Source organism: Aythya marila (assembly GCF_965140915.1).
Source record: "Aythya marila genome assembly, chromosome: 8".
Taxonomy (NCBI): Eukaryota; Metazoa; Chordata; class Aves; order Anseriformes; family Anatidae; genus Aythya; species Aythya marila.
The window spans coordinates 11,797,842-11,810,008 of NC_139049.1; the positions used below are offsets into that span (position 1 = coordinate 11,797,842).

At 59.9% G+C, this 12,167-nt stretch overlaps 1 protein-coding gene across 1 annotated transcript; it reads right to left on the reverse strand.

Annotated features, from left to right (window-relative positions):
• Positions 1–796: 796 nt before the first annotated feature.
• On the reverse strand, positions 797–9,825 carry LHX4 (LIM homeobox 4; the record flags this gene model as incomplete). The annotated part of the gene is made up of 6 exons (XM_082766538.1): positions 9,580–9,825; positions 4,547–4,718; positions 2,037–2,239; positions 1,734–1,888; positions 1,285–1,456; positions 797–1,194 (listed from the first exon to the last, which is right to left on the reverse strand). The coding sequence occupies exons 1-6, from the start codon at positions 9,653–9,655 to the stop codon at positions 797–799; spliced, it is 1,176 nt and encodes a 391-aa protein (XP_082622664.1). The 5' UTR covers positions 9,656–9,825.
• Between the last annotated feature and the right edge of the window lie 2,342 nt (positions 9,826–12,167).

Consider the following 12,167-nt stretch of genomic DNA (forward strand, 5'->3'; position numbering starts at 1 on the left):
GTGTGCCCTTCGCTCCTCACCATGCAGCTGGCAAAATGCCCTTTTCCCCTCTGTTTTTCAGGGAAGTTGTTGCCATACCCAGGAGCAAACAGGCTCGCCTCACCCCCCTGCTCCCCACCGCCTTTGGCCGCATCCCCTCTCCCCGTGCCAGCCCCGCGCATCCCGGCCACGACCGATATTTTGGGCCTCTCGGGCTCAAGGTTTTTTTTTTTCCCCGTTGCAATTCCTCCGTGCCGTGCTCGCGAGGCACAGCCCGCAGTGATGCACCGCGAGCGCTCCTGCACACCCGGGGATAAATCACGGCCCCGCAGCCGCAGGGCGACAGCTCTGCTCCCACCCCGCCGCCACCACCCGAGCCTGGAGCCAGCGGCATCACCCCCGGGAGGGGTCAAAAATAAACCCTTCTGCAATATAGACTTTGCCTTCCCTGATTGTCCTCCCCTCCCGCCTCCATCCCGCCCGAGCACGTGGCTCTCCGCCAACACGGGGAGGGACGAGGCTGGAGCAGGGCCGGTGCCCCCCTTCCCCACTGTGCCGCCCTCACCTCCCTTGTGCTTACACCCAAAAGCATCCGACCCCGTCCCCGCCGAGCCCCGGACATCACCAATGCCCTGGGGACGCCCCCGTTCCCCCTCCCCGTGTCCCCAAAAAGCCCTCCGTGTCCGATTCCCACGGGAGATCCTGGAAACATCTCACGTCCCGGCGGGCGCCTCCGGCGGTGCTGCGTTTGCGGGCTGCTGGCGGAGGGGGTGGGAGCGGGTTTGCGAGGGGGGCCGGGGCGGGGGGCGAGCGGCGTTTAGAAGGGGGGGTGATCCATGTCGTCCAGCCAGGAGGCCGGGCTGGTGGGAAAGTCTGGGTACCCGACGCTGCTCCCCGTGGAGATGTCGGAGGTGGGGCCCCCCCCGGCCATGGCGCGCAGCGTCTGACTCACCCCCTGCGCCCCGTGTGCCACCAGCCCCAGGCCGCTGTCCATGGCGTAGTCCAGCCCGTTGAGCAAGGGCGGGTGGGATGGCAGGGACGAGATGGACGACGGCGACTGGGGGAGCCCGTAGGGGCTGCCGTCCCGCAAGTCCTGGTACGATTGTCCCGTCCCGTCCATGGAGAAGTTCCCGTTCATCAACTGTCCGCCTGCCACGTCCCCGACCGTGCCGTAAACCCTGTTGGTGTGGCCGAGCTCGGAGAGGATCTGGTCTTCTGCTGGGGAGAAGGGGGAGAGCAGAGGGGGTGTCAGTGCATGGAAAACCCCACAGACCCCCCCAGCCCCTCGCCCCTGGCCCCGCTCACCGCGGAAGCTGAGCTCGCTGTCGCTGACGCCGCAGTCCTCGGCCGAGCTCTCCTTCTCCAGCTTGCCGCCCCCGCGGCTCCGCTTGACGCTCTTGTAGAACTGCCCCCAGCGGTGCCGCCCCGCGTCCTTCTTCAGCCGCTTCTCCTTGGCCCGCCGGTTCTGGAACCACACCTGGGGCAGGCAACGGGGACGTGGGTGGCACCGCGGCACCCCCTGACCCAGCACAGCAGCGCCCAAACAGCCCAACCCCGCACACCGGGACCCCACAGCTCTGCACCACAGCTTCCAGGCACCCGTGCAGCCGAGCACCCCGCAGTCTGACACCCCAGCATGGCACATCCGTGACACCCAGCACCCCAGCACCCATGCAACCCAGCACCCCGCAGCCCAGCACCCCCCTTGCTGGGACCAGCCCGTCCTGGGGGCAGAGGGTCGCCCCGGGGCTCACCTGCACCACCCTCATGTCCAGCCCCGTCTCGGAGGAGAGCTGCTCCCGCACGTGCCGGGCGGGCTTGGGGGAGTTTTTGTAGGCGTTCTTCAGCGTCTCCAGCTGCTTGGCCGTGATGGTGGTCCGGGGCCGCTTCGCCCCCGCCTCGGAGTCATCTGGGAGCAAACGAGCAGCGTGAGCATCCCCGAAACGTGCCTGGAGGAGCAGCCCCTGCCTAAAGCGCAGCCCACCCGCTCCGGGACCAGAAAATCCTCAAAGCTGAGGCTGGAGGCGGGCACCAGGTGCCATGAGGGCCGCGCTTACCGTTCTGCTTGGCGGTCTCGTAGTCCTCCTTGCACACCAGCCTCCCATCCTCCATCAGGTAGAACTCGTCGCCCGTGGCCAGCTGCCGGCTGCAGATGATGCAGGCGAAGCAGTGCAGGTGGTAGACGAAGTCCTGGGCTTTCCGCACCACCTGCGTGGGGGGGATGCCCTGCTGGCACGCCGTGCATTTGGTCCCAAAACGCCTGCAAGGACAAGCGGTGGCCCTGAGCCCCGGCCGGGGACGGGCACGGGTGGGCTCCGGTGCAATAAGGGCTGTGGGGGGGGGATGCTGGGAGAGGGGGCAAAGTTTAAACCAGCAATCAAGCTAATTATGCATGACACTTCACACGCCGGGGTTTTATCTTCTTCAGCATGAGAGACCGGCCTAATGGATCCAAGGAAGGTTTGATTTTAATGGTTCTTTTAACTAATGCTTATAGGCTGCCTGATTTCCCCTGCAAGGACAGTACATATTTCATCCACATTAATACCAAATAAATTAATTACACCGCCCCGCTAGCATGATGAATCCCAGATTAATTCAGAATGATGGGGCTCTTACACCATAATGACAGCCCGCTGGGTGCACCGGCCGCGCCGGCGTGGGGTGGGCGCGGGGCCCAGCACGTCTCCAAGGAGCCTGCAAGAATGGTGCATGGAGTGTGCAAGGAGTGTGCAAGAGGTGTGCAAGCAGCCTGCAAGAATGGTGCATGGAGCGTGCAAGGAGTGTGCAAGGAGCCTACAAGAACAGTGCGTGGAGTTGCAAGGAACACGGAAGAGGTGCACAAGGAGAGTGCAAGAATGATGCAAGGAGCAAAGAGCTTGGACAGAGCTTGCATGGAGCGTGCAAGGAGTGTGCAACAAGCGTGCATCTCGCCCCCCTGGGCCACAGACAGAAAGCAAAGGGTGCCATCGCTCCATGTGCACCCGCAGGACAGCAGGATGGGGCAGAGGGAGGGATGGACAGGACAGACAGACCCCATTTCCCCGTGCCCAAGAGCAAGCCTGCAGAAGGGCACACTCATTGCATCAGCAAGGAACAGTGATTGGGGGAAAAAAGTAAATAAATTAAAAAAAAAAAAAAAAAAACTGGCTTTTTTGGGAGCCCCAAAGAAGCCGGCCTGAAATCCCCACGTGCCCCACAGGTCACGGAGCCGGGGTCCAGGGGCAGGTGAAATAAAGGTGAAGCGAGCGGCCACCGTGGAGCTATCGATCGGCGCGAAATAATCCAGGCGGGACCTAATCTGAGAACATCGCTGAGCTCCCGGCTCTAATTAACATCGATTACCCACACCTTTCGGGCAGCTATTTAAATGACTTTGAGATTAATAGTCTGGAGAGCGTCGTGGGGGAAACGCTACCACCAGGGCTGGGGCGGCCGCCTGCCCACCGAGCAATCCCAGCGGCATTTTGCGCAGTGACTTTTGGCTGCCACAGCAGCAAGGAGAAGGGGAATCTGCACAGCACCAGGGTTTATCCATGCTGGTTTTGGCTTCCCAAGGGGCACTGAAGCCCCGCACCAAGCCCCCTGTGCCACTAAACCGGGGAAAGTCCTGCCTGGGGATTACGGCCATGTAATCGCCATTTCACAGTTTAGCCGGGGATGAAGGATGGGGCACGCGGCACGGCCCCCCTGGGGCTTGCAGGGGACAGGGACAGGGATGTAGCCCCTGTCCCTGAGGTGTGGCAGCTCCTTGTTGGCCCGGCTCCATCACCTGAAGCAGGATCCGTCCCTCCTCCCCTCCGCCTCACGTCACAGCAGCCAACGCCAATGTACCCGCTGTGCCCGGCCCTGGTGCAACACCCGCTGCCAGCCCTGGGGAAAACTCCCAGATTTTGCCAGCAATCATGGAATAAAGCGTCTTTGCTGAAGAGTCCATTTCTTTTTCCCTGGAAAAAGTTTCCCTGGAAAATGGTTTTTCTTCCCTGAAGGAGCTGGGGAAAACACCGAGGAGGGTGCATCACGCGGCTCAGGGGCCAATTGCAAAGCAGCAACAAAATGAAACGAGGTTTTTGCACACCAGGAGCAAAATAAAAGCAATAAAATTAAATAAAATTTAAAAAAAAAAAAAAAAAAAAGGCAAGGAAAAAAAAAAAAAAAAAAGAGGAGAAAAATGGGGGGGAAAATGTGAAAAAAAATAAAAGCAAAGGGAGAGAAGCGGCACCAGCAGAGCCCCGGAGCAGGCAGCGCTGCGCCTTGCACGGGTGGCTCCTGCCCTCTAGCTCCCAGCACCGCGGGGCTGCCAACCGAGATCAATTCGGGCTGCAAAATATAAAAGGGAGCTGGGCAGGGAGTGTGAGGGGGAGCTGGGTCTGTAGGGTTAAATCCTGACAAACAGCACCCAGCCTGGGCCAGCCGGGAAGCGGCAAAATTTCCTTGTTCTAAGCACTTGGGCTTGAAAAAAAATACAGACAGGACAAAAAAAAAAAAAAATTGGAGAAATGATGCTTTAAAATGGTGTGTGCGCTTGCCTGCTTTGCTGGCGGGGTTTTTGGGGCGCTGTACTCACTTGAAGAAGTCTTCCTTGCAGTAGACGCTGCCGGCGCGGGCGAAGCAGCGGTCGGCCAGCTGCATCTGGCAGTCGGCGCACTTGAGGCAGGAGCTGTGCCAGTGCCGGTCCAGCACCTTCAGGATGAACTTGTCCAGGATGTGCTGGTTGCAGCCGGCGCACTGGGGGATTTCTGGGGAGGGGGAGATGGAGAGAAAAGCAGCGTCAGCCCCCCCCCGGCTGCTCCGTGCGTGCACCCCTCGCTTTCCTGCGCTCTGCCACCTGTTTGCCGTGCCGGGAGCAGGGACTGAAGCCTCCTCCCCGCTGGCATCGAGGAATAGATTTCCAAAATTTGATCCCACATGGAAAAACGTCTCTTCCTCCCCTGCTTGCTCCCACTTCACCCCGAGGACCGTGCGTGCCCGGCTTCCCCCCTGCAGGGGCTGCAGGCTCGCCCGCCGGCTCCCAGCCGCATGTTGCAGATCCCCGGTGCTGGAAAGGGGCTGAAGCAAGGGGGGGGGCTCCAGCAGGGCTTGGGGTAACCCTGCGGGTGGCCAACGCGTCCCTGGCCTCCTCTGCAGCCCCCCTGCTGCAGGAGGATGCGTGTGCGGTGCCTCACACACAGCATCTGCCCGCAGCCCGGCTGCTCCCGTGGATCTGGAGAGCCGGGGTGTTTCTCTCTCTTTCTACCCGATCCTAGTTCGGAATAAACAGGGGGGGCTGTAAAAGTCTGCGGGAGATTGCCCGGTAAAAGCCATGCACAGAACGCTGAGACGCACGCATGAAAGAAAATTGATTTTTTTGGGAAAAAAAAAACCCTCACGCTCATAGCTGGAGATGCTCCGGCATCAGCTCTGCCTCCCCTCCCGCCGGTGCCAGCAGAGCGGCTCACGGGAAATATCTGGGCTGCTGGGGGGATTTTTGTTCTGGCCACCACAAATCCCGGGTGGGATTAGGAGCCGCTCGGCTGCCCCCGGAGCAGCGGCCGGGCAAGCGCCTTCGCCCCGCGCACCCCAGAGAGGGATGGGCAAGGGGAGAAGGAGGGGAGAGGGAAATAAAAGGGGAAAGGAAAGGAAAGGAAAGGAAAGGAAAGGAAAGGAAAGGAAAGGAAAGGAAAGGAAAGGAAAGGAAAGGAAAGGAAAGGAAAGGAAAGGAAAGGAAAGGAAAGGAAAGGAAAGGAAAGGAAAGGAAAGGAAAGGAAAGGAAAGGAAAGGAAAGGAAAGGAAAGGAAAGGAAAGGAAAGGAAAGGAAAGGAAAGGAAAGGAAAGGAAAGGAAAGGAAAGGAAAGGAAAGGAAAGGAAAGGAAAGGAAAGGAAAGGAAAGGAAAGGAAAGGAAAGGAAAGGAAAGGAAGAAGAAAAAAGGAAAAATGAGGAAAAAAAAGGAAAAATGAAGAAAAAAAGAAAAAAGGAAAAAGGGGAAGGGAAAATGAAAAGAAATGAAAGGATCAGAAATGACAAAATGAGAGGAATTAAAAGGCAAAAGAGAGGGAAAAAAAGGAAAAATGAAAAGAAAAAAAAAAGAAAGAAATGAAAAAAAAGTGAAAAGAAAGGAAGAAAGGAAAGGAAATGAGAAGGTGAAAAGAAAGGAAAGGAAAGCAAAATGGAAAAAGAACAGAACAGAACAGAACAGAAAAGAACAGAAAAAAGATGAAAATAAATGAAAATAAAAAGGTAGAAAAGACAGAAAAAGAAAAGGGCAGACAAGAAAAGAAACGGAAAATGAAATGAATATAAAAGGAAAAAAAAGAAAGGAAAATAAAAAAAAAATAAATAAAAAAGAAAGGAAAAGAAAAGGGAAAAAAGAAAGGAAAATAAAAGAGAAAAGGAAAGGAAAAGGGAAAAATAAAAAGGGAAAAGAAAAGGTGAAAAAGAAAAGGTGAAAAGGTGAAAAGAGAGGAAAATAAAATGAAAAATAAAGGAAAAGAAAAGGGAAAGAGACAGGAAAAGAAAAGGGAAAAAGGTACGAAAAGGAAATGGAAATACAGGAAAAGGAAAGGGGGGGGGAGGAAATGAAAAGAGGAAAAAAAATGAAAAGGAGAAATAAAGGAAAAGAAAATTGGGAAGAAAGGGGAAAAGGCAAGTAAAAGCAAAGTGGAAAAGAAAGAAAGAAAATAAAAGTTTAAGAAAAAAAATAATGGGGAAAAAGAAAGGAAAAGGGCACAGTAGGAAATTATATCATTACAGCCTAAACCAAACCAACATTACTTAAAATTACTTTGGGGTTACTGACAAGTCTGTCAAGTGAAGCCAGCTTATTTTATAATTCTCGAGGGCAGATAAGTTACAATCCCAGTGGCCTTCGGGCCGTATTTATTGCTGGCATTTAAGCCCGTGTCACATTAACAGCACGAGGATGAATAAAACCCCGCACACGCAGGTCCCGCAGTCCCTCTCCCCGCTTGTTTTGGGACTGCACCCAACTTCTTGCCGTCCTTTGCACCTTTCTCACCCCTTGCACAGCCCAACACCAGATTTTGGGGTCCCAATTCCAGCTGGACCCTGCTCCAGAGAGACCCCGGCACTGCAATGCCCAGCCCCGGAGCGGCCGGGTCGGTGGCACCGAAAAGTGAATTATCTCACTTATTTCATAAACATACGTGCTGCTTTATGAAATGGGATTTATGTGCGTGTTTATTTGTCCGAGCGGGGAGGTGGAGGTGCTCGGGAGCTCGCAGGTTTCTCGCTGTCGAGGGCAGCGGCACGGCTTCACGTCAACACGCAAACAGTCGCGATCGGTATCACAATGCCTGCCCCCAAATTGCCAGGGGGGGGAAAAAAATAAATAAATATACATTCGAAAATAAAATATAAAATGAAGCAAAACTAAAAAAAAATAAAAAAAATAAAAAAAATGACATCAAACTAAACAAAACGCAACTAAACAAAAGAAAATAAAAACAAATCAAAACGCAACGAAACAAAATAAGCCGAAGCAAAGCAAAACAAAGCCAAGCCAAGCAAAAACCGAGCCGAGGAGCGGCTCTTGCCCGAGGGCTGCCCGGAGCCACACGGCGCTGCGGACCCCCCCCGGATCCCCCCACCCCGGGATGGGCGCACACGGAGCGGCCCCACGCGTGGCACAGCCCCGCGGGGCCCCCCCAGCCGCCCACGGTGGCGGTGACAGCGATGGGGGGGGGACAGACCTGGTGTCACCATAGCAGGCGATTTTTTTAAAAAAAAAATTATTATTTTATCATTTCGGGAAGAGCTCCCCGCAACCCCGCGGCCTCTGCCTTGCAGCAGGACGTTAATAAAGAGCGCTGTTAATCACGGCCGGCAATTAGCACGAAGCACCCAGGGGCTGCCGGGGGGTGTGGGGGGGTTCTCCTGGATTTCCCCGCCCGGGGGCAGCCCCTTGCCCCCCGGGAAGACATCCCTGGGCAGCATTGGGCCCCGACACCGTGGTGCCACGGGGCCCGCTGGCTGCTCACAGGGCTCAGCACCAGGCAATTAATTAATTAATTAATTGCACGGCTTGGGCCCCCCAGGCGGCGGGGAGAACCCGGTGGCACGTATATGTGTGTGTGTGTGTATATATATATATGGACACGGCTATATAGCAAAAAGATATTTATCTGCCACCAATTCCTGTGCTTAAATAAATCCGAATAACAAAATCTCGTTTGATTTTTTCCCTGCTAATTCCCGCTGCACGGTTACCGCGGCAGTGGTGGGGGGGAAGGCTGGTGGCACCCCGAGGGGCCGGAGGGGGACAGGGGCCGTGCTGGGGGCTGAATCTCCCTTCGGGCACCTCGTTTATCCCTTGCTGCAGCGAGATTTTGGGGCCATAAACGCCGATTCCGCGGCTCTGCCCCGGAGCTGTCATTTGGCTGCGGGGGGAGGTCAGGATGTGGCCGTGGGACAGAGCCCCGCGGCCCCGGGGGGGGGCCCACCCGTTACACGGGGCGTGTAATTGCCTCCGGGCCCGGCCACGGGAACGAAAAGGGGCAAAAACGGGGAAACAGCCCCAAAAAGCTGGTGCGGGGGGGGTGAGCCGAGCCGTCGGGACCGGCACCGGTGGCGCACGGACAGCGGCTGCGGGTGGGTGACGGCGGCCGGGCCGGGACCGGGGGGACTCGGGGGGGGGTGCAGCGGGCACGGGAAGGAGATTTGGGGGTGGAGGGGGGTGAAAAGAGGGTTTGGGGGCGCAGCAGCGAGCAGATGAGGGCGAAGGCCGGCGGCAGAGCGGGACAGACAGACAGACAGACAGACGGGGCACAGCCGGCTGTACCCCCCCAAAATGCAGCCGCCCCCCAGGCAGAGCCGCCCGCTCAGCACGGCCCCGGGGCTCGGGTCCCGTTCGTCCCCGCACCGTTGTCCCCCTTAATCCCCTTCTCCCCCCCCAAAAAAAACCCACAACTTTCCCGGGGCCCCGGGGCCGCAGAGCATCGCCCGGCTCCCCCCAACGAGCTCCCCGTCCCCGGGCTCGCCGGGACGCTCCGGTTCTCCGGAACCGTTTGCAAACAACGGGAAAAAAAAAAAAAAAAAAAAAAAAATCAAATCAACAACAACAGCAACAAAACCGCCCCCACCGCCGGCTCCCCACCACCACCCCCGGCAGGGCAGGGTCCGGCCGGCCCCGTGGAAAGGGGGGGGGGGGGGCAAAATCGGGGCTCTCCCGCAGCACGTCGGGGCCGGGCCGTCCCCGTGCGGTGCTGTGCCCGCAGCCCGGCGGCGGGGGGGGGGCGGCTGGGTGCGCTACCTGTGGCTGTGCGGCACGTATGGCCATGTGCACACACACACATATAGATATAAATATATAAATATATAAAATATACGCCTGGTGCGGGGGAGCCCGCAGCCGCAGCGGGATCACCGCCGCCCTCCCCGTCCCGGCTGCAGCGCTCTCCCCTCCGCCGCGGCTTGCCTGTCGCGATAAACGACATAAGCGGGGTGTCGTGCGCTAGGGGCCGGGAAGGGGGCACCGCGAGCATCCCCGCACCCCCCCACCGCGCCGCGCCGCGCCGACCTCCCCGTCGGGGCCGGGCCCTCCCGGCTCCCCCCGTGCCCTGCGGCAGGGAGCGAAGCGGGGGAGAAGAGAAACGCGTCCTTACGTTGCACCGGCACGCCGAGGATCTCCGGCAGCCCCTTGACAGCCCCTTCGGCAGCGAGCGCGGAGCTCTGCATCATTTTATTGGCCCGGGGGTTGGGGGGACGGGAGGGCAGGGCAGGGCCGGCGGAGCCCCGGGGCCGGCGCTCGGAGCCCAGCCGTGCCCGTGCCGGTGCCGGTGCCGGTGCCGGTGGCGGCCCGGGCGCGGCGCCGCAGCTGTGCCCGCCCGCGCCGCCCGCCTCCCATTCATTCCCCTGCGGGGAGCGCGCCTGACGTCACCGCCCGCAGGGGGGCGGGGGCGGGGCGGGCCAATCCCCGCCCGCCCCGCGCCCTAGGGGGCGTGGCCATCTCGTAGAAGGGGCGGGGTTTGTGGGGTTCGGGGGAGGGGCCTGCGGGGAAGGGGCGGGGCTTGCGGGGCGCGCCCCGCCCCGCGCGCGAAGGGTCCGGCGGCTGCGGAGCGTGGCGCGGGTGTCGCGACAGAGGGGATCGCGATATAGGGGATCGCGATATAAGGGAATCGCGATATAGGGGACGAGGACCTCTGCTTCACGAGCTTCCACGAGGGATCCCACAGCCAAACGGGACCCGGGCAGGGACCCGCGCTGCGGGTGCCCGCGGGACACCAAGAATTGGGGGAAAAAAAAGGGAAAAGGGGCGAAAATAAAACACGGGAGGATGGAGGGGAGGAATGCAGCAATTCTGGTGCTTCCTCGGGAAAAGTCATCAGCCGCTGCTGGGTGTTCACCCCGCGCCCGGTGGCACCGCCGGACCCCGGCTCCTTGCTCACCGCAGCCGTGGCCCCCCCGGCCCCCACCCCAAACCCCGCCGTGCCGTGGGGGTGTCGGCCCTGACCCCAAACCTCCCGGCCCCAAAACCCGGCTCTGCGCTGCGCTGAGCGCATCCCAGGCCCCTGCAGCCCCCACCACCTGCGGCCGGGGCCGACCCCGGGGACGCGGCTGCTGTCCCCAGCGGGTCTGGGGGAGAAGTCCCACGGCAGGACGCGTGGCCGTGCATGGACAGCACCTCTCCTGCTCCTCCTCCTCATCCTCTTCCTCCTCCTCCTCCTCCTCTCCCCCTCCCGAAGCGGTTCCCCAATTACCCCAGGGCTGTCGGCAGGCATCGCGCTCTCCTCCTCTCCTCCAGGCTCTGATTTATCTTTCTGTCTGGACCGCGGCTCCCCGCCCCCCCCCCTTCCCCCCCCAACCCCCTTCTCCTCGGGGAATTCAATTTTCATTCATTTTTCTGCCGTGCCGGATTGATGCAGACCCCGCTGCCCCGCTCCGTATCACTCATCGCGACGGCGAGCGGCCGCGGGGAGCAGCGCAGCGCCGAGTTTCCCCTAAAAACCCCCCCCCGAGCATCCTCCTCTCGGGCTGCCCGCGGCTTCCCTGTGCCCCCCCCCCCGTCCCTGTCCCCCCCCGTGCCGTGTCGCTTTGTCTTTGCCCCCCCAGCCCCCTTGCTGCCCCTCTGCTCCTCGCCTTGCGGGGTTTGGTGGCTGCGGGGTTTGTTTTGCCTTCGGGGGGGAGAGGGTGGTGCAGGGAGAATCGCCCAGGCATTTCCCATCCCAAACCATGAGCGAGGATTTTTTTGGGGGGGAATTCCCCCCCTCCCACCCCCTCCCAGGGTTTATTTTCTCCCCCGAGCTAAATCGGGGCGAAGTTTCGGCGCGGTGCCTGCCGGGGGGCGACCATCCCGAATTCCAGCAGGTTGCATTTCGGGGCAGTTTGGGGGATGCTCAGCTGGGTTTCCCCATTTCCAACCGCAGCAGGGACACCCCAAGACCCCTACAAACCCCCCCCCCAAAGCCACCCCCCCGCCCTGGGCCGCATCCTGCCCCGGCGGTGCCATTTGTGCCACCCCTGCACCGAGCTCGCCAGGTCTCAGCCCGCCTCCCGGCGCCCCCCTGCGCGACCAAACCAGGCTCAGCACGGCCCCCCCCCAATTCTTGGCCACCCCCACACACACCCCAAATCATCCCATCCCCATCTCCCGGAGCTCGGGCACTTACCGGCGGCTGGAGAAAGTGGGGGCTGGCGGGCAGGGAGCCGGTGATTTTAATTGGGAATTATCGGACATTAAAGGCCCCCCCTGTGTGTGTGCGTCCCGTGTCCCCCCCCTCCCCGGTGATTTTAGGGCCCGAGCAGGGGCGGCGGGGGGGTGCCGGCACAAGGCTCTTGCCCACGCCGAGGAGGGAGAAAGGGAAAAGGAAAAAGGAAAAAAAAAGGACCGAGGGGAGAAAGGGAGCGGCTGGGGGGCGGCGAGCCGGGGGGGGGGGGGGGGCAGGCTGGCCTGGAGGAAAATTAAATTGCACTTGAGGGCAAATTCTATTAGGGAATAGCGCCTGGCTCCCGCAGCCTGCGGCCACTTAGGTAATTAGCTGTGGGGCCGGGGAAATGCTGGGGGGGGGGGCTCGGGAAGGGGCGAGCCCCATGGGGGGGACCCTTTGGGGTACCCCCCCTTGTCCCCAGGATGTCCCAGCCCAGCCCTGAGCGGGGCACGAGGCGGCGCTGCCCCAAAGGTGCTGCAGGAGGGGGGTCCCCTCCACGTGCCCCCCCCCCAAAAAAGGGGATTCGGGCCCGCACCAAACAGGAT